Source organism: Larus michahellis, chromosome 15, assembly GCF_964199755.1.
Source record: "Larus michahellis chromosome 15, bLarMic1.1, whole genome shotgun sequence".
NCBI classification, from domain to species: domain Eukaryota; kingdom Metazoa; phylum Chordata; class Aves; order Charadriiformes; family Laridae; genus Larus; species Larus michahellis.
In genome coordinates, this window is record NC_133910.1 from 223,450 (window position 1) to 243,651 (window position 20,202).

The following is a 20,202-nucleotide window of genomic DNA, read 5'->3' on the forward strand; positions in this document are numbered from 1 at the left end:
CTGCAGGGCTTCATATCTGTTCTGCAAAGGTAACTGGGAAGGTGGGAGGGGCCGGGAGGGCATTCTCCTGCTTCCCCGCGCAGGGACCGGTTTCCATTCCCCCTCGTCTCTGCGATCCCCTCCTATTGCCTGGTGACGAGAGGGGAGGGGGTCCTCTGACTTGTGTGGGGCCTCACCCTCTTCCCTTTCTCTCCGGGAGCGGGTCCACCAGTCACTCTCCCTCTCGCATTCTCTCATACTCCTCAACCTCTCCACTTCTTCCTTCAGCTCAGCCACCAGAATGAGCAGATCATTTACCTGTTCACGTCTTACACAAGTGTTGTCTCTGCTGCCCTCCATGGCGAGTGCCAGGCTCCGGCACTCTTTGCAGCCAGAGGCCTGGCTGCCCATATGTTTGCGTGGGGCCTCTGTCTGGGTGCCCACAGTTTTTTTAACAGCAGCCTTCGACCGGGTAGCAACCACGGCTGGATCTCTAGACACAAGAGAGACCTTGTGACTCGACGGTCAGTTTGGGGGAGCACTGGTTGCTCGCTCTCTGCAGGGACTAGTCCTTGCTCTGGGCAAGGCATCTCGGTCGTATTTAAAGCACCCGTTGCATGTTTATTTTATTAATTGGTGCTTATTTGCATAAATTAACATGGCATTTGGGAGGGAACATGGAGGGTTTGATTAGCTGAAGGAAGGAAATGGAAAGAAAGGCATCTTGTCTCTCCCAACATTATAAAAAAGGCTGATTTTTTTTGTTTCCGAGTCACCAGATTTTGATGACTTTGTTTAATTTTTGCTGAATATTCATGTCCAGTGGAAAGAAAAATAATCTATATTTTGGTTCTGTTTTTCTCTTGAAAGGACCAATCCTCAGGTCTGGGCCTCGATAAACTCCTGTCCCCAAAGCAGAAGGCGTGTGGGAACATTCTCCTTGGGCTTCTCAAGGCTTGTATTTTTCAAAATAAACCTCAAAGGAACGTTTTTATCTAGCCCTTAACGATTCCAAAGGGAAACCGGCTGCCTTCCGGAAACAAAGACGGGCCTCCCAGTAAGGCTGGAGTCAGCGGCAGCCCTGCCAGCTGGGAGGACTGGGAGTTTTTCAGCAGAAAACCTGGGGGCTGTTTCCTTTTCAACAAAGAAAAAGAAGTGGGATGTTGCAGCGCTGAGTGATTTTTTAAATTCCATAGAAAGGGATGAGTTTTGAGCAGTTTGGCTCTGGAGGCGGGGTGGGAAAGCGAGTGCCGAGAGAATGTGGCCCATGTTCTCCGGCGCCAGGACGGCTCGCCGATGCTCCAGGCCGCTCTGGCCGGCGGCAAAGGCCTGCTGGGGCGAGACGGCGGTGGCCGGGAAGGCCAGGTACTGCCGGCTCTGCCACCCCCACCATTCCCCCTCCGCCCACCTCGTCTCTCCCTGTCTCTCTGTCCCCCGGCCCACACGGCGGAGGAGCAGGCGAGGGGGGAAGTGCGGGTTATGCTGAGTTCCCCCCAAAAGAGGTGGGTCACGGCCCCAAAATGTCTGGAAGTTGGGCGGGGGTCGCAGTGTTTAAAAAACGTTCAAACCTGTAACTCTGGGTGTGAGGCACTGAAATAGAGAACAAGCTCTTCTTTTGATAGCTATTGAAAAATAATATTAATTTCTGTATCTAGAAGGAGACGAAAATAAAAAGCTCTCTCTCTAAGGATGAAATTATTTCATGGTATGAAATTATTTCGTGGTATGAACTAATGCTGTGGGCCAGCCTGCGTCAAGTGCCTCAAGTCCTCATCTCTACACCTGGGAAGGCTTAAAAGCACCGAGACCGCTGATCCCACATAGGCTAGCTGGCTATGAAGTACATATTTTCCCAAATTCAGACAAGAGAGTTCTAGAAGTGCAGTTTTCCCCAGCATTACAAGAGAAGTTAGTGCTGTGTCGCTCACAGCAGGACACCGGGTAATGGCGGTGACAGACGGAAGATGTCACTGCGAGCCGATTGTGATGCGTGAGGTGAGTTGCCGGGCAAGCGATGACCTGCAGAGGAGGCCACCGCCTGGTGACTGTGACCACCCCGGGAAGGCGGAGGGCTAGTCGCCCCGCACAGAGGCCCTGGGCTCAGTGTGCAGCTTGCACTGTGCAGTGAGGTCCTCGTCCTCCTCCCGGCTGGGCACGGCCGTCTTCTCCTGAGGTACCCCGTGTGCCACAGGGCGCTGACGATGGCTTCTGCCTGGGAGAGGAATCGTCACTACGGGGACCTGCAGAAAGCAGTCGCTTTCCTCCCCTCGCTCCTTGCTGATAGCTCCCTCAGGAGCAACGACACCGCTCAGAGTGTCCACGGAGTGCTGCTCTTTGCGGATATCTCAGGTGGGGGGAGCAGGGAGGAGCAGCCACGGACATGAGCCATGTGGGGACACAGCAGGCCCTTTGGAGCCCCTCAGACAGAGTGGTCATCTTGTCACTGCTGAGGTCTTCTGCTGGGATGCCCACAGAGAGCGGGATGGGTGACCTTGGGCGGTCCATCATGGCTGCCACCAGTGCGGAGCTGGCACGGGAAGGTGTCCCCTACAGGCTCTCGGGCCGGGCATCGTGGAAACTGCTGCCAGGTCTTTTGGCCCACATGGGCATTTCCTGATTTCTGGATGTCCCTGTTCCAGGTTTCACTGCGTTGACCGAGAAATTCGTGCAGAGGAGCGGCGTGGACAGAGGCACTGATGAGCTGGCGCAAACGCTCAATGAGTACCTGTGCAACATTTTGGAGGGTAGGAGCCGTGCTGCAGGACTGTGTGGCATCGGGCCGTGATGGTGGAGGGTGGAGGCAGCCTGGTCCTGCCTCCTTGGAAGGGCTGGGGCTTTCTGTGAGGAACAGCGAGCGCAGCCAGGGTCTGCTGGCGGGTCAGCACCAGCGCGGGTCCTTTCTGCTCCCCGCTGCGGCCGAGGAGGCACCCACTTTCTCAGCAGCCACCTCGGTGCCTCTGGCGTGAACAGCCGTCTCAGTGCTGCGTCAGGGCCCAGAGCAGGCTGAGGGCATCCAGCAAGTGCTCCAGGGTCTGGAGCGTCTGTGCTATGAGGAAAGTCTGAGCGAGCTGGGCCTGGTTTGCCTGGAGAAGAGAAGGCTTGCGGGGGGGACCTTAGAAACGTGCCTACAACCTGAAGAGAGGGTGCAAAGAGGACAGAGCCAGGTTCTCCCCAGTGGTGCCCAGAGTGGAACAGGAGGTTCCCTCTGTGCATCAGGAAACACTTTTCGACTGTGAGGGTGACTGAGCACTGGCAGAGGTTGCCCAGGGAGCTTGTGAAGTCTCCCTCCTTAGAGCTATTCGGAAACCATCAGCCACCGTCCTGGTCAGCTGGCTCTGTGCAGCCGGGCTTGAGCAGCGGGGCTGGACCAGATGGACCCCAGAGGTACCTTCCAGCCTTCACCTTTCTGAGGTCTGGTGGCATCTGGAGGCCCTGCCTCCCTGCCTGCTGTGCGGGTACAAGGGCTGTGACCACCGTGAGCCTGGGAGAGAGGCCGGAGCGGTGCTTTCCTGAGCTGTGCCCCACAGTGCACCCTTGCCCCGGTGCTCCCCGCAGGCAGAGGGCCTTGCTCGGTGGCTTCTGGAAGAAGGTGTCCACGTGACTCTGCCTTTTCTTCCCTCTGTCCACAGAGTTCCTGATTTTTGGAGGAGACATCTTGAAGTTTGCTGGTAGGTTCTTGGGGCGATGACCTCGGGCACTGAGCTGTAGCATTTAACTCCTGTGGCGGCCGTTTGCTCTGCGCTCCTTCTCAAGAGGCTCTGTGCAGCGCCTTGAGCCAGCTCTTTGGCCACGCACGCACCCCTCCAGCAGTGCCCTCTCTCCAGTGCTGCAGCTGCAGAGGAGCGCTCGGGACAGGGGGTGTCACCGCTGCCAGCCGTCTGCTGCTGTGGCTGGCCCGGGATAGGAGAGGTGTCCCGGTGCCCAGGACACAGTCCTCCAGGACGATGGCCTCCCACAAGCCCATCTTCCTCCGCACGGCAGCTGGTTTCTGCTGTCTCTGCAGAACCAGACCGTAGGTCGGGGAGAGTCAGGTCTCGGCAGAGCCTTTACCTTCCCTCCCTTTCCCCAGGAGATGCTGTGCTGGTGCTGTGGAGAACACCACCCCAGGAGGTGGCCAGGACCATCAGCCTGGTGCTGCACTGTAGCCAGCAGATCCAGAAGAAGTACGGAAGACGTGACACAGATGTGGGGCAGAAGATCCAACTGAAGATAGGTACGGGCGCTGTGCCAGACGCAGCTGTGTGGCACTCTGCCATGCCACAGGGTGCTTCTGGTTTGCTGGGCTTCTGGGGCAGGCAGCTGGGGATGACGCCTGGCGCACTCAACACATTCTCAATGTCAACTTGGTTCGTCTATTTCTAGACGCCTGCTTTAGGGACTAGTGTCAGCGTCTCCCCGAGGAGGAGGGAGGATGCTCTACCCCTCCGTAACGCCCCTCTCCCCGCTGGGCTTCAGAGGAGCTTCTGAGCAGCCGAGATGCTGGGGGCTGTGGAGTTCCAAATGTTCCCTGTGTCAGTTCTGCTTCTCCTTCTCCCCAGGGATCTCTGCAGGGACCATGAGCCTCCCGGTTTTCGGAGATGAGAGCTGGCAACACTTCTGCATTTTTGGCCCGTGCCTGGCTGAAGTTCGTGACGCCGAAGAGGTTGCGGGTGCAGGTGAAGTTGTCCTCTCGGCCACCTGCTGGGAGCTCTGTGAGCAGCACCGGCTGAGGATCAAGCATCTCGCAGGCACAAGAGCTGTGCAGGCAGGTGGATGGGTTGGCCTCGAGAGCCATTCTGAGGGCCTGGGCCTGGCCATGAAGGAGGGAGGTGTTGGAAGGCTGAGGAGATGAATGTGGAGAGAGTTGTAGGTGGGAAAGCGGGCAGGCAGGGGAAGGTCTTGTCCTTCCATCTCAAGGGTAACCGTGGGCTGGGCTTTCTTGCTTTGAGGGGTCAGGAGGCGCTGGGAGGGTTTGAGCCCCAGCAGCAATGTCCTCTGTGGGCCATGGAGCTGTGGTTGCTTGGAGATGGGCATGCTTGGAGAATGGCTGTCCAGCTCCGGTGCTTCTGAGGAAGCATTGCTGTCCCATCCAGCCAGGTGGGCTACTTCTCCCCTTCTCTGGGCAGTGACGGTGGAGGGCAGGCTCTGTCCCCTGGGAGTCCTGGGGAGGCCAGTGGCAGTGCTTTCATTCTGTGTGTCTTCAGGTGACGGGCATGGATCCGATGCCTTGGTCCGAATGCCAAGACGCCTTACGCAAGCTCGTACAAGACCCAGTGAGACACCGCTCAAAAAGGGAAGGTGAGTGCCCACTTCCCCTTGCTCTGTGATTGTCCCGAAAGGTGGGGCTTTGCTGCTTCAGGGGCCAGAGAGGAACCACCTCCTCCCTCTTCCCTCTGTCCGTTAGCACTCAGGCTGTTGGGCCTCCCAGGGCGGTGGCTGCTGCCGCCTCCTCCTTCCAGGGGAGAGCTCTGCCCTCAGCATCTGGAGGTGGCAACATGAGCAAGCGCAGAAGACTCTTTCTCCCCCGGTTCCAGGGCCAGGCCCTGCTTTGCAACGGCTCGTAGTCCCATCCACCCAGCGACCACCTGCCTTTTCTCTCCTCAGGTGCCATGAGGCCTACTCTTCTCTTGCCCAGTGACCTGAACGCCAAGGATGTGCTTAGGAAGTACATACCAGTCGCTGCTCTCGGGAAGGTACGGCAAGGCCACCGCTGCTGGGGGCTGCATTTTCGGAGGGCAGAAGAAGTGGTGCCTTGCAGAGATGGAGCTCTTACGGGAACAGACCAATCAAAGAAAATGCGCCCTGCGATGACAACGCAGGGAAACTGAGCCCAGGGGCACCGGTGCCGCACCATTGTCTGCGTTGTCCTCAGAGAGACATGGGTGGCAGGAGGAGGACTCCTGTCCCTCTGTCTTTTCCGTGGCTATGGTTCTGGGTGTGCCGCGGACACGACGGTGGGATAAAGGGGAGATTCCCCTGAAGTCCCTGGAGCATCCCTGAGGGTCTCCCCTCATGTCCGTACCGGTCCCCAGATGGCGTGTTAGCGGAGCAGCCTTCTCTCCTTTGTCATTTGTGTTATGACTCGGCGTCTGCCTGCCGCAGGCTGGGCGGCCTGCCCGCCCTTTTGCACCGAGAGGAGGATTTATCCCTTCCTCTGCTATTACCCGCTATCGCCAGCACGCCTGCGCTCCCTCGGTACTGGTGTGGGCAGTAAGAGCCCGGGAGAGCAGGCTGGTGAAGCCGTCGTGCTCTTGTCTTCCAGCTCCATGCAGGACTGCCCATGGATCTCCTCTCTGAGCTACGGCCAGTCACCTGCATCTTTGTCCAGCTGCAGCTTGCTGCAGGTACCAGCTCGGTGCATCTCAGCACCGTCCTCAAGGAGGCCAGCAGGGTGATGCTAGAAATCCTCTCTCCTCACAAGGGCCACATCAACAAAGTCCTCCTGTGTGATAAAGTGAGTGGGGGGGAACGGTGGCCTCCCCCAGCGCCAGAGGGTGGGCAGTGAGCGCGAGGGAGAGACTCCCTCTTAGGCGCTGTAGCAACATGTTCCACATCTGTCCTGGGCAGGGCTGCACGTTCCTCTGCGTGCTGGGACTCCCTGGAAACAAGCTGCCCTGCGAGAGCCTTCACGCCCTGCAGAGTGCTCTGGAGATCTTCAACTCGTGCTCCACCATGCTCGAGGAAAGAGAGTGAGTGTGTGGCGGGGGTCGGCGGGGTGCATGCTGCCTGGGACGGCGCAAGGGGGCTTCACAGAAAGAGATGTGCCTTCTAGCTTGCTCTCCCTTGTCCCTGGCAGGAAGGAGGCAGTGCCCTGAGAGGTGTAGGCAACCCCTGGGCTCAGCCCACGGCAGCCAGACAGAGTCCCTCCAAGCACACTCTGCTGGCCACCGCGCTGGAAAGAGCCCTCGTGAGGGCCAGAGGCCGCTGTGGCCAGAGGCAGGCCCTTCTGGGCCACTGCCCCATGAACGGTGATGGGGCCCAGCCACCTGATCCCAAGTGGCTGTCATCGCCAGGCGGTGACATGGCGGGCGCCTTCTTCCCTCTCTCTTTGCTCACAAGAGGGCTGTGGCCCTGCACGTGCTCTGCCCCTGCCCCTTGTCCCTTGCAACCTGCAGATGTTGCACCCCTGAGCTCTCCACGTCCCCGAGACCCACGCTGGCAGGGCAGCACAGCCGGTGGCCCAGGCTGGCACCGAGGGGAGGTGTGGGAAGGGATGAAGCCAGGCGGGCAGGACTGCGCCTGGGGCGCTGCTCAAGCCCTGCTGTTTCTCTGTGTGCCAGGACAATGTCTGTGGCAGTTACCAGAGGGACGATGTTCTGCGGAGTCACTGGCCACCCGCTGAGACACGAATACACAGGTATTGGCCTGGAAGGGTGCCGCGGGGCTGGCGGCACGGGCCACACCGACGCATGCTCTCTCTCTCTAACGCGTGCTCTCTCTCTGGCAGTCTTTGGCCAGAAGGTGAACTTGGCTGCCCGGATGATGGTGCACTACCCTGGGCTGGTGTCCTGTGATGCAGTGACCTACGCCGCCTCCCGGCTGCCCGCTTCCTACTTCAAGGAGCTGCCGGAGAGAGAGATGAAAGGCCTCAGGCAGCCTGGCCCTGTCTATCAATACGTGGGGGTCACCGAGGAGAGGTGAGTGTCCTCTGAGACGGTCGGAAGCCCTGGCGTGGCAGGCTTTTTGCCCCTCTCCCCTGCTGTCTCCAGCTGCTGAGAGAGCGGGAGTGAAACCAGAGGGATGGGGAAGGTTTGTCTGTCTTGGTAGACACAACCTGGCCTTGTGGGCTGGGTCTAAAGGGCTTTGGGCTGTGCTTTCCCTGCTGTGCTTGCTCCACCACGTGCCCTGGGAATGCTGACCCAAGGAGTTTTCTGTCCCAGCTGCTCCGAGCAGGAAGCTTTGGGCCAGTCTGGTCCCCATGGGGAAATGTGGACCATCGGGACACTCTTCCTCAGGTCTTCCTGCAGAAATCTCAGCTCTTCTGGGCCAGGATTTCACCTTCCCTTTAGAGGACGGTTTGAAGGTTACCACTGCCGTCTCTTTGAGACTGCGGGAAGACTTGAGCCAAAGGTGCCAGGTGCTTGGCATCCCAAGCCCTTCAGGGACACAAGTCCCCCTTTCAAAGACGCTTGGTGTTCTTGGCCAAAGTGGTAAAGCTGTCTCCCAGCCAACAGCACGCCCTGGCTTCTTTCACGTGTCTTCTCCTGTTTCTCTGGGTTTGGCCTCTGGGGATGGACTCTTGATATGTTCTCCTGTCCCACCGTGGCCGCTGGGCTTCTTTACGCTTGAAGCTGTCGTAGCGTGTCAGCTTGAACTTTGGCTGGGAAAGAGTGCAGGGGATAACAGCCTGCTCCAGAGAAAAGCCGGTACCCGAGGAGCACCTCCTTCCCTACCACGCCAGGCTGCTTCTCTAGGTCCCCTGGCTTCTCACCATCTCATTGACTTGTGTTGTCTTTTCCCCTGCTTCTAGCATCTTTGGCGTGGGTCTTACCAAGAAGAGGTCGGAGTACGTCCCCTTGCTGGGTAGGTGGAGAACGCCTTGCTCTTCTGAAGCCCAGGTTCTTCCCCTTGGTAACTTTTAGTGCCTTGCTGGGAAGGGAGAGGCTTTTACCAGGGATGGTGTTGCCTGCAGCAGCCCTAAGAAAGCGCCGCCTGTCTTGGTCTCTGCTTGCTTGATATCTTTGGGTGGAAAACGAGGTGGGGCGCCTGCTGCTCCCTGCTGTCTTCCAGACCTGGTAGGAAGGTTGCTTTCAACTGTGGAGCTGCTCACAGCCTGGGGGCTAAACTGATCCCTGTCTTTGGGGTCAGGAAAGAGATTTCCTTCTGCCAAATCGATGGAGAGTTTTGACGGTGGGTTCTCCTCCTTGTACTCCTCAGAGCTGCTTTCTTGGCAGCATCTGGGCGAAGACATGGCAATGTCAGGAGGCAGGGGATGCCTGTATTCACTCGGGGTCTTGCCGAATGTTTTGGGCCCTGTTGTGGGTTAACCCCGCTTGGCAGCTCAGCCCCACAGAGCCACTCGCACCCCACAGTGGGATGGGGAAGAGAATCGGAAGGGTTAAAGGGAGAGCACTGGTGCGCTGAGACACAGACAGCTTAATAGGGAAAGCAAAAGCTGCACACACGCCCAAAGCAAAATCAGGCATTCATTCACTGCTTCCCATGGGCGGGCAGGCGTCTTGCCATTTCGAGGAAAGCAAGGTTTCATCACGTGTGACAGTGACTTGGGAAGACAAATGCCATCACTCCGAACGTCCCCCCTTCCTCCTTTCCGCCGGATTTTCTTGCTGAGCACGGCGTTGTATGGTCTGGAATAGGCCTTTGGGCAGTTGGGGTCAGCTGTGGCGGCTGTGCCGCCTCCCAGCTTCTTGTGCACCCCCAGACTGTTCGCCAGCAGGGCAGCGGGAGCAATGGAAAAGGCCTCGACGCTGCGCAGGCGCTCTTCAGCCATAACTAAAACCTGGTTGTGTTATCAACAGCGATGTTTGGTCACAAATACAAAACATAGACCTGTACAGGCTATTGCTGAATAAAATTAACTGTAGCCCGGACCAAACCAGAACGGGACTGACGACGCTGCCTTAGCTACTGGGAGGTGCTGTGCAGCTCACTGCACAGCGAGGAGATGCTGTGAGTCTGTCTGGGACGCAGCTGCCTGAACCGGCTGCAGTCATTCCTTACAGTCTCGTGCTGGATCGCTGCGGGGAGTCGCATGGGGCCGGCAGAATCTCCGTGCCTGTGGGATAGGGGAGAGGGCGAGGGGGCTGCGCTGCGGGGCAGGCAAGCAGGTGGCCCCGTGACTGCTCTGAGGAAGGCAGAGGTGCCCAAGCGTGGACGAGCAGGTGGGAAGGAGGCCTGGGTGCCGGCAGGCTGGCCGATGTGGTAGCGGGGAGGGAAGCTGCGGTGGAGGGTGCCCGCAAAAGGGACGGCTCTTTGCTTTTCAGCACGCCCCCAGCAGCTCGTTCTCTGGTTTGTCTTCGCAGGTCGGAAGCAGGAGACTGACCTCTTTGTCAGCTGCTTGAACGCCTATAGGGATTCAGGCCAAAGGAACATCCTGGCGGTTGAGGGCACGATGGGCTGTGGAAAGAGCCACTTACTTGCTGAACTGGCCTCTCTAGGCCAGGATGCTGGCCACAGGTACAGGTTTTCCACCTGTAGCTTTGGGACGCTGCCCCTGCCCATCCCCTGACAGCCGTGGAACGCTCCAGCCCCTCTGCCAGGGTACCTGGCCCTTGGACTGCAGCCTCCCGACAGAGCCTCCTGGAGACACTGCCTGGGAGCACCTGCGTGCTCCGCTCCCGCCTCTGCCTCTTTGGGGAGTTGGAGGTGGCTTCTGGAGCCACGGCCTTTCCTCCTTCACCCCTGGGTCAGGCGCAGATAGAAGGAAAGAGCCCAAGCTCAGTGCTTTTCATCCCACTCCAGACCCCAGAGACAGCAGGGCTGCCTGTCTCAGAAGCCCTGCTCGCCCTCGGCGTGTTTCCCAGGAGGAGCACGGGGGCCTGTGCTCTGGCAGGCAGACCGATAAGGTCTGGAGCCCAAAGGCAAACCCACCACTTGCTCCATTCTTGCCTCTCAGCCCCGTGAGTTCCTCTGCAGGGGGCACGTAGGGAGACCTAGGCCGGCGCTGCAGAGACACAGGCTCTGGACCCGGCTCTCCCGCTGGCTTGGCAGCAACTGCCCCTCTGTGCCCTTTCTCGTACGAGGAGGGAAAAGCTTGGCCTTCTGTGGGAAGCGCTTGGAGATGGGGGGCTGAAGAGCTCCCCCCAAAGGGCACCTCCACCCCTCTTGTCTTAGAAGGCTGGGGCTGTGGGGAATCTCAGTGCCTTTTGCTTTTGCACCGCAGGGTGGTTGCCCTGGAACTGCTGGAGATCGACACGAGGCAGCCCTTCTCTGCCATCCGCATGCTGATGGCCAGGGCCCTGGGCCTCCAGGACTGTGAATCGCGCGGCGACAGGCAGCGCGTGCTGAAGACAAAGCTGCAAGGGACAATCGAAGAGAGCAGCTACTGCCTCCTCAATGACATTTTCGGTGTCAAGGTGAGAGCCAGAGGCCCCTGTGGACGTTGAGAAGGCCTTCTCCTGAGCTTGTCTGGGTCTGACCTTGAGTGGGCACGCTACTGGGAGTGCCTTAGCTCCGGGGTGGGCATTGCGGGGGTCACAGTGTGCATTTGCCATGCCTGGGCCCGGGGGGCTCCCTGTCTGTGGGGCTGGTGTCCTGCGCCGCATCCGCAGTGCCCGGTGCCTTGTTCGGCACCCTGGAAGTGGCACTGGAGAGAGGCTGTTCCTGACCTCGTGCCGAGGTCACCGCTGTGCGAGGGGTCTGCCCCAGCCAGCCCACGATTCCCACAGCCAGAGAACCGGCTCAGCCCAAGCCCCAGCTCTGCAGAGACCCTCAGCAGAGGGCCTTTGCTTTAGGCTCTGGGTGGAGTCCCCGCTGCGGCTCCCTGCCCCTGTGCTGGGCAGAGGTGAGGTGCTGAGGCTGTCAGAGACGGTGGGCTCTGCGGTCTTGCGTGCTGGGTAGGTGTGCCGAGCCCCGGAGCCGTGTTTCTCCCTGACTCTGCTTTTCTGGCCAGTTCCCCATTTCGGACAATGTTCGCGAGATGGATGAAACTCAAAGAAGACTGGAATTGCACTCGACTCGGGTGAAAGTGCTGGAGAAGGTGAGCATTTCTCCTTCCTTCCCCCTGGGTCAGAGAAGGAAAAACCCTGCCGTCTGCGGGCTCTGTACCACTGAGGTGTGAGCAGGCGGGATGACTGCGCACCTGGGTCATGGCCCGTCAGAGCCCGAGAAAGCCCTCGCCCCCCCACTTCCCCCCGCAGCCCCACAAACACACCCGAGGACTTTCCTCCCGTAAAGTGTGCCCTGGAGGAGGAACAATGTCTTCTGGGTTCCCTTGCCCGAGCTCCCTCCTTCTGCAGGGCAAGTGATGTTAGGTATGACCCTCCAGTCTCAAAGAGTCAGTAAGCTTCCGAGCGGGAAAGTGGCTGGGGAGAGACTTCAGAGCATCCTCTCAAGAGACGGAGGCTAAATCTCGTCCCCTGCAAGACAGCTGAGAATCCACTGGATTCCCCTCAGAGCAACCTGCTTTTTTTCAGACCCTTACAGGAGATTTTGGCATATTTGTCATCGACAATGCCCATTTCATCGACCCTGACTCCTGGTTCATCATGTCACCCGTGCTCCAGAAGGTCTCCCTCTTCATGGTCATGAGCTTAGCCCCAGGCTACGAGATAACCGAGAGCTTTCGCAAAGCCGCAGCAGACAACGCCACGTCCCAGAAAATCACTTATCTTCATCTGGACAAGCTGAAAGCTTCAGTTGTGATGCAGAAAGTCTGCAAGGACCTCGGAGTGGTCAGCATCCCCAGGGATCTGGTGAGGTAAGTTGGAGGCAGGGGAGCTCTTCCTGAGGGCCTGAACCTCTGCTGACCGTGGTAGGGAATCAGGCCCCCAGGCAAGGGAGCGCAGGGCCGCTAGAAGCATCCCGGACTCTAGCGAGTGCCAGGCGTGGGCGGCTTGTTATGCCTCACCCTGGTGGGTGCGCGCTGAGAGCGGGCAACTCCCGAGACACCCAGCCTGGGAGGTGTCAGCCTTGGCTGCCGCACAGGGAGGAAGGGAGGAAGAGTCCTGAGCCCAGCTGTGTCTGGGTGTGAACAGAAAAGGCCTTGGTCTGGGTGGCTGGGCTGTGGGGGAGATTCCCCGGGGCAGAGGTCCATCCTCTCCAGGCTCCTGAGGAGAAGAAAGGCAGGGCTCGCTGCTCTGCGCTTTGGGCATTGTCCGCAATTCTTTTCCCGTGGACTTCGGCAAAGGCTGGAGGGTTCAGGGGGCACAAAATCCCAAGGCAGTGGGAGGACGATCCCTTTCCAAAGTGAGGCGTAGCTGTGATGAAGATGCTGGCTACCCTGGTATGCCTGAGTGACTGGCCGCCCAGCTGAACTGTGTTTCACCTTACTTTCCTTGTGCTGGTCCCCGACGGGTCTGCTCCTGTGCAGGTTCCTGATCCGAACCAGCTCAGGGATCCCATATTACTGCGAGGAGCTGCTGCGCTGCCTTCGTGCCAACGACATGCTCCAGTTCTGCACCCGGAGGCAGTCTGGAAAAGCAAAGGACAACTGGGAGAGCCTGATCAGTAAGCACCTTGGCTGCGACTAGCGAGTTGCTGTGGCGTGTTCTCCACAGCAGAGTCTTGCCCCGTTGTTCCCCCATGGCTCTGGGCAGAGTCAGATCTTGGTCTGGCGGAGGTGTGGGCTCCTGTGCGCCTTGCTGTTGGGACAGGCAAAGCAGGGGCAGTGAGTTCTGGTGGCTCGGAGGGACCTACATTCTTGGGGCGGGGGTTGTGGGGCTAAAACACAGGGGAAATCCTTCCGAAGCACATGTGCTTGTGGTGTTTCTTAGGCATTCCAATGGGCATGCAGTTTAGCTTGGCCAAAGGCTAGCTCACTTGAGAACAAACCCCAGCTTGAGGTGAGGGACGAGCCCAGGAAACTTGAATGCCAAACCATAAATCCCCACAAGAGTGCCGGTAACGGAAGAAAACGGTGGTAATGCCATCCGAGAGAGCAATGCCAGCCAGAGTGCCGCGGCCTTGGGAAGAGCCAGGACTGAGGCCACGTCTTGCATTAGCACCAGCAGTTTCCCTGGCTGGGAACTGGTGGGAACTGTTTTGCTCTGCTTCATGACCACCACATTCAGGGCAGGCACTGGACCATGTCAGGGGCGACTTGTCCCATCCCAAGTGAATCGTGAAGCGCTCGCGAGCTGCGAGTCGCTTTGCGAACTGCCTTATCGGTGCTCTCTTGCTCTGCCCAGCATCTGCAGCCGAGGCTTCATCCCTCGCAGCAACCTGGAGCTCCGAGGCGCGGAATGACGGGAGGGTCTGCCTCCTCAGGCCAGGCGTGACCCTGGAGAACACCGCGCTGCCCATCCCCTTGAAAGGTAAGGAGCCGAGCGCCACTCTGCCGGCTGTCAGCTGTGCTGGGGCTCCTTCCCGGGGCAGGGGCTGGAGGGAGGCCGGGCATCCGTGTGCTGCAGAGTCACCCTCTCAGCGTGGGGGCTCTGCTGGGAAGGCGGCTCCGGTCCCACCAGAAACAGGCCTGGGGCTGCAGGCAGCTGCTTTCCCCTCCTGTGAGCCTGCTGGCTGCTCTCCGTCAGCAGGTAGGAGAGAAAAGGTTATCCGTGCAACACTGAAATGGCTCCCTTTTCTCACCAAAACAAATACTTTGCTGGGAAAAGGCTTTGACTTGCCTCTGTCCCAACTTTGACGCAGCATCTGTGTTGCTGTTCTCTTTTTAAGTTCCCCAGCTAATGCTGGTCTCAAGGCACTTAATCCAAACCAAATCCTTCTCTTTTTTCTTCTTTTTTTTCATTTTGTTTTGGTTTTTTGTTTTCTGCGGATCGGCATGGAAATCCTCCTGTAGCCAGGGGAGCTGGATGGGGGAGCTTTCAATGAGTGTCCCTCCTCTCTGGCCATAGACATTTGTTATGAATTGTGAAGAGACATCATGCTAAAGTATTCCTGCTGTGAAGTGGCTTTGTCCAAAAAAAAAAAAAAAAAAAAAAGAAAACCAAGAGAAAGGAATAGTATTGTCTGGCCAAGTTAAGGCAAGCGTTGTGGGGAGCTCTGTGTCCACCTGTGATGTGGGGAAAGTTCTCTGTGTGTGCTGTTGGGCAAAAGCCTACTCCAGATCTGGTAGGGCACATCATGGGATGCGCATACCTGCTGGGTCCTGCCCTCCCTGCCCTCGGTGGGGGAGCATTTGTTTGAGCATCTGGCTTTTCCCCAGGCCTCATGGCCTGCGATTCCATCAGGAGCGGAGCCAGTTTGAAGATGCCTACCCTGGGTTGCGATTGCCCAGTAGGTGCAGCCGCAAGGAGAGGAGGCCAAAGTCTACCCCATCTCATGGGTTGAAACTTTCCAGCCTCTCCAGCCTCAGCATGGGGAAGAGGCAAGAGAGACGTGTTGTTTCTTCTTGACAGAGATTGCGCTGACTCAGCTGGATCGGATGCAGCCGCTGACGCGGATGGTTGTGAAGTTTGCAGCCATCATCGGGCCGGTGTTTACCACCCAGCTCCTGTTGCACATCCTTCCCACTGGCCTCAGGACCCATATGAATTCCTCGTTGGACGAGCTGGTGAGCGACAACATCCTGAGGTGGCTGAAAAACACAGAGGTGCCAGAAGATGTGCAAGATCCTACCGAGGGGCCAGCCACCTCTTCGCAGGTGGAGAGCAGTAAGTGGTAGCAGGCAGGTGGACAAGGGAGCTCCCAGCTGTGTCCCGGCAGGGCTCCCCAGGGCATGGTGCGCTTCCCCTGCTGTGAGGGGTGGCTGGGGCTCAGGCAGGCACGGCTCTTTGCGATGGGTTGTTCAAAGACCTTACGGGTCAGTCTCAAAGCCCGCTAGCTTTGCGCTGGAGGGAGGTTCCCACCAAGTGCCATCCCGAGTGCTGCTCGTAGCGCAGGCACGGGAGGGCGTGTGGAGCCCCTGACATCCTCTCCCAGCCACCTGATCAAAGATGCTCTCCAGGTTGCCCCGGGGCCCTTGACGGGCTTTTATTCAGCTTTGACTCCCCTGTGGCGCAGGAGGAAGCTCAGGAGGCTGGGGACTGCCTTGCCAAGAGCAGGGAGAAAGTGCTGGACGGGGCTTGCTTGGGCTGGTGGTGACATGCCCAGCTCCTGCCTGGAGCGCAGCTGAGCGCTGTGTCCGCGGGGCTGGGCTAGCGTCAGCAAGGCAAGCTGGGCCCTTTTGCCCCGTGCTGCAAGGCTCGGTATGCAGCAGTGCTGGTTGGCTGGCAAGGGTGCACGCCAAGGCATGACTCTCGTGCCCCAGCTGCGACGGCCCTGAGCTGGGGCTGATGCCGAGGCCCTTTGCCTTGCAGGTGTGCAGAGGCCCTCTCCCAGCACGAGGACCGAGGAGCAGCAGCCTGGCGTCTTGGCCTTCTGCGTCCCGCTGCTGCAGAAGGCTGCGTACGAGCTGTGGCCCGAGAGGCAGCGAGTCGCCTTGCGCGGCAAGTGTGCCGCCTTCCTGGAGTAGCACGCGCACAAATGCAAGAGCTGCGGCCAAGGGGAGTTTGTCGCCTTCCACCACTTTGCCGTCACCAGCAGCCAGGACGGAGGCAGCTGTCGGGACCCTGCCGACGGAGGCGACTCATGCAGCTGGGAGGCCTTGGTGCTGGCTGGAGAAGAGCTGAAGCAGGATAGGACCCACGCCACTGGGGGTACGCTGTGCACCGTGCTCCACAGCCCGGGCCCTCCAGGAGCCCAGGGGTGTATGCTGGGGATCGGCTGGGAGGAGGTCTGCCGGGGACGAGCCCAGGAGCTGAGGACAACCACCGCAGACTTTGCTCAGCGTGTCGGCACCCTCGCAAGGGTCCTTGAAGCCCAGTGGGAGAGCGAGAGCAGCTCTTCCCCTGGGGCAGGCGAGGAGGTGTCTAACCCCCTGTTTTCTTTGCAGATGCCGCAGAGCAGCAGGCTTTCACAGAGGCGGAAACCGGGTGAGCAGACAAGGGTTTGATTCTCTGTAAAGGCAGGGGCCTCAGGGGTCTCCAGAGGAGACCAAGGAAGCGCTGGCATTTGCCTGCCGGTTGTGACTCTAGCTTAAGGAAGAGGCTTTCTGTGAGGTGGGAGCTGGGAAGAGATGGCCACGGAGGTGAGACAGTGCTGGAGGAAGCCCGTGGGCTCCTAGTGATGGTCACACTACGCTGGAGCAGGCCTTGCTTTCCAGTTCCTCGAGAGGAGCGCTACAAAATCTGCAGGCGAAAAGCCACCACAAGGGAGCCGGGTGGTTTGCCTGGGGGAGGTGACAGAAAGCCCAGCTTGTCTTCTTCTCCCTGGCTACAAAGCAGCTGTAGGAGTCATGCCTGCCCGTGGGCTCGCGCTCTCTTTTGAACAAAGGGCTTTTGATGGCCTCTCTGTGGGGCAAAAGACCAGTGTAGGTGATGCCTGTGCATTCTTTGCTCTCTTCTTCCCCTGGGAACGGTGCTCTGACTAGTGTGGCGGAGCGGCTTCTGCCAGAGGGCGAACAGACAACTGAGCTGCCCGACGAGACCGACAGGCAGCACAACGGCACACACTGGTGTGAATGCCGAGCCATCGTGGAATCGGTGCTTGTGCCTTTGGCTCGCCACTACGTGGCAATGGGCGATGCCGACCGAGCCTTTTACTACCTTCTGGAGTGTGCTGCTGCCTACCTGCACGTCTCCAACAGCTACATGGTGAGTTGCCTCGCTCGCCAGTGCCCACCGTGCACGGAGTCCTCTCAGTCAGCTGGCTCTGGGCAGGACAACTTCACCGCTGCAATAGGGCATGCCTTGACGGGGCCTTGGAAGGGACATGCTGGGGTCAGAGCCTGACTTCTTCCTCCGGCTTGCCTCTTCTGTGGACGGAGACACAGGCCACCGTGCCCATAGCAGGAGGGGAATTAGCAGGGAGGGGATCTGAAGGAGCACTGGTGCCTGTGCTCTGAGCCGGCGTGACTGTGTTGGGGCGGGCATCAGCAGGGGGAGAAACGGGCCCTCTTAAGACAGATGCCAGAGGCAACAGGGGAGGACGAGGCCGGCCATGGGCTCTGCATCACGCTCGCCTGCTCTCTCTGTGCTTGCGCAAAGGCCCTCATGAAGCTGAACGAAGCGGAGGTCCTGAGGAAGATGAAAGCCACTGCGATAGCCTGCTTTGAAGAGGCCACCTTCTTCAGCCTCAAAGGGGAGGTAAAGAGATGGGGAGGTCTGGAGGGATGTCCTGGGGGATGGAGCTGGATGCTTTCCCCGGCTGCAGGGGCTATCCCTGGCATCACAAGCCACCGGCAGACTCCGGCAGTCTCTTGGCCGACTCGAGCAGATCAGGGTGTTTCCCTTTTCCTCTGCAGGTTTGCTGGTGTATGCAACGCCTTCAGCTGGCAGAGAAAATGATGAGGGAGGCTTTGAGCTTGCTCAGAAGGAACTTCCCCGAGACCTTCCTTGGCGCCTTTGTCAAGGCTCAGGTGGAAAAGTTGCCTTGTGTCGCTTACGTGAGAAGAGCAGCCTGCCTTCTGCAGAAGGGCCGGTAAGGAACAGAACTGAGAACCCAGGGGAGGAAGAGCCATTTCCTACCTGGTCCCAGACCTGCCTGGGCTTGAGGCCACACGTGACCTGACGCATGGCCCTTACAGGACCGAGGGGTTAAGGAGCGATGTGCGGGTGGAATGGGGAACGACAGAGCCCCACACTCCCTCCCCCCTGCACGCTCCTTCCCCCCTGGGTAAAAAGCAGCTCACAGCCGGGGCTGTGCCTGCCGGCACGCGTCGACGGCGGCAGGGCCTTGGTGGTGGCTGGGGACAGAGAGCTGCAAACAGGGAGTAGAGGCTGACGAGGGGCAGGGGAAGGAGCAGTGGGTGGGGGTGAGGTGTGAGAGCGAGGAAGCTCAGAGGGCGATAACCCTTTTCTTGCCGGTTCCCAGCTTTGCTTGGGCCCCCGGGCGCTGTAGCGCCAACGCGCCCTCTCGAGCGGTCAGCTTCCCCTGGCGGCACTGCTTTGTTTGCCCCCTTCCTCTCCATCAGCTCCCTTTCCTCCCAGGAGGTGCGACTGGTTTGTCCGCCGCCCTGCTTTCCCCCAGCCCTGTCTGATTTAGCGCTGTACAGCGAGAGCCTCTGGGCCCAGCAGTTTCTCTCGTGCAGCAGGATGAAGAGGCTGGCCTGGCTGCTGCAGCAGAGCTGCTGCCTTTCCTTACTGGAGCGCCTCTTCAGCCTGGAGGGCACTTCCAGCGGACGGAGGTTCTCCCGCCTGGCAGCGCGCATGAAGGCCAACACGGACAGGGCGTTGGACTCCTGTTGGACAGCAGAACTCCCGCCACGCACAGACTTAGGACACAGACAGATGCCAGCACAGACGCAGACACAGGTACAATTGGGCACACAGGCACCGTACAGAGACCTTCACAGACGCCGGCACCAATACAGGCAGGGACACCCGTACTGATACCATCAGAGATACCACCGCCCATTCCGTTGCAGGTGCAGATGCCGTTGTAGAGGCCGTGGCAGACACAGATACCGCTGCAGACGCCCTTGCAGAAACCAGGTAGTCTTTCAGATGCAACTGCAGACGGAGATGCCATGGGAGAGACAGATGCCACACCAGATACCCTTTCGTGCGCCACTGCAGATGTAGACAAAACCGGAGTGCAGAGAGCATTGCAGATGCCCTTGCAGACAGAGGGAGCGTTGCTGATGCAGGTACCATTTCAGAGGAAGGCATCTTTGGGGATGCCGGTGCGGATGCAGATAAAATTGAAGATGGAAACGCAGATGGAGACCACGTTGCAGGTGCTGTTGCAGGTGCTGTTAGCGTGGCAGATGGTTTTCTTAAACAGGGACCATTCAGGACAACTTTACCGACTTCTTCTGTCACCAGAGCTGTATATTTGTTTTCCAAATAAAATGGTTCTTATGAAAACTCTGGAGTTCTGTTCTCCGCCATACAACTCTGCAATGACCAAGTCAAGTGGTATCGCCAGAGCGTTTCAATCTACTAGACTTCAGGAGACATTGATTAGCATTTGTAAAGCAACTTGACAGTGTTCTGGAGGGCTACAAAAGTAGAATTTGTAATGGCATGTTGCAGTTCCTTCTTTGTTGGATGGAGGAGTCAATATTAGTACAATTAGCCACTTCCCATCGCAAGCAGTTTTGAAAGAATCCAGCGTGTTTTGAAAGAATCGGGGAAGGAAGGCACTTCCTTGTGTTTCAAGCCTCTTCTGTCAAGGTACATTGGTACTGAAGTTCAAAAATAAGCACACATATTATGTGAGTTATCTCTGAAATAAGTCCGTTCACTGACAGAGAGCCGCCACAGTTTCTATTGTAATTTCACCAAAGGCACCAAAGAGTAAGACATTTGTCAATGTCAGGCAGAGTTTGCCTTTGGTGAAGCCGTGTTGGCTGTCACCAATCACCTCCCTATTTCCCATGTGCCTTAGTAGCGTTTCCAGGAGGATCTGCTCCATGACCTTGCCAGGCACAGAGGTGAGACTGACCGGCCTGTAGTTCCCTGGGTCTTCCTTTTTTCCCTTTTTGAAAATGGGCGTTCTGTTTCCCCTTTTCCAATCAGCAGGAACTTCACCAGGCTGCCACGACTTCTCAAATATAATGGAAAGAGGCTTGGCGACTTCATCTGACAGCTCCCTCAGGACCCGTGGATGAATTTCATCTGGTCCCGTGGACTTATGCACCTTCAGGTTCCTCAGATGGTCCTGAACCTGATCTTCTCCTACAGT

The 20,202-nt window shown here is 58.4% G+C and overlaps 2 protein-coding genes across 3 annotated transcripts; both read left to right on the plus strand.

Annotated features, from left to right (window-relative positions):
* Positions 1-1,275: 1,275 nt before the first annotated feature.
* Positions 1,276-15,988, plus strand: LOC141751754 (adenylate cyclase type 10-like). The gene is made up of 19 exons (XM_074609107.1): positions 1,276-1,339; positions 3,609-3,647; positions 4,049-4,192; positions 4,518-4,723; positions 5,163-5,256; positions 5,563-5,651; positions 6,221-6,412; positions 6,526-6,647; positions 7,239-7,315; positions 7,406-7,595; positions 8,429-8,481; positions 9,942-10,095; positions 10,802-10,994; positions 11,531-11,617; positions 12,054-12,337; positions 12,950-13,086; positions 13,767-13,892; positions 14,934-15,188; positions 15,834-15,988. Exons 1-19 carry the CDS (start codon positions 1,276-1,278, stop codon positions 15,986-15,988), a joined length of 2,661 nt encoding a protein of 886 aa, XP_074465208.1.
* Positions 15,989-16,436: 448 nt separating this feature from the next.
* Positions 16,437-19,717, plus strand: LOC141751661 (adenylate cyclase type 10-like). 2 transcript variants are annotated; one of them, XM_074608800.1, is made up of 5 exons: positions 16,443-17,168; positions 17,562-17,660; positions 17,819-17,994; positions 18,605-18,827; positions 18,941-19,717. In XM_074608800.1, exons 1-5 carry the CDS (start codon positions 16,893-16,895, stop codon positions 18,956-18,958), a joined length of 792 nt encoding a protein of 263 aa, XP_074464901.1. In that variant the 5' UTR covers positions 16,443-16,892; the 3' UTR covers positions 18,959-19,717. The 2 variants fall into 2 exon arrangements, with proteins under 2 accessions (XP_074464903.1, XP_074464901.1); XM_074608802.1 differs by having other exon boundaries at positions 16,437-16,448; positions 16,946-17,660; positions 18,605-19,251.
* The last annotated feature ends 485 nt before the right edge of the window (positions 19,718-20,202 follow it).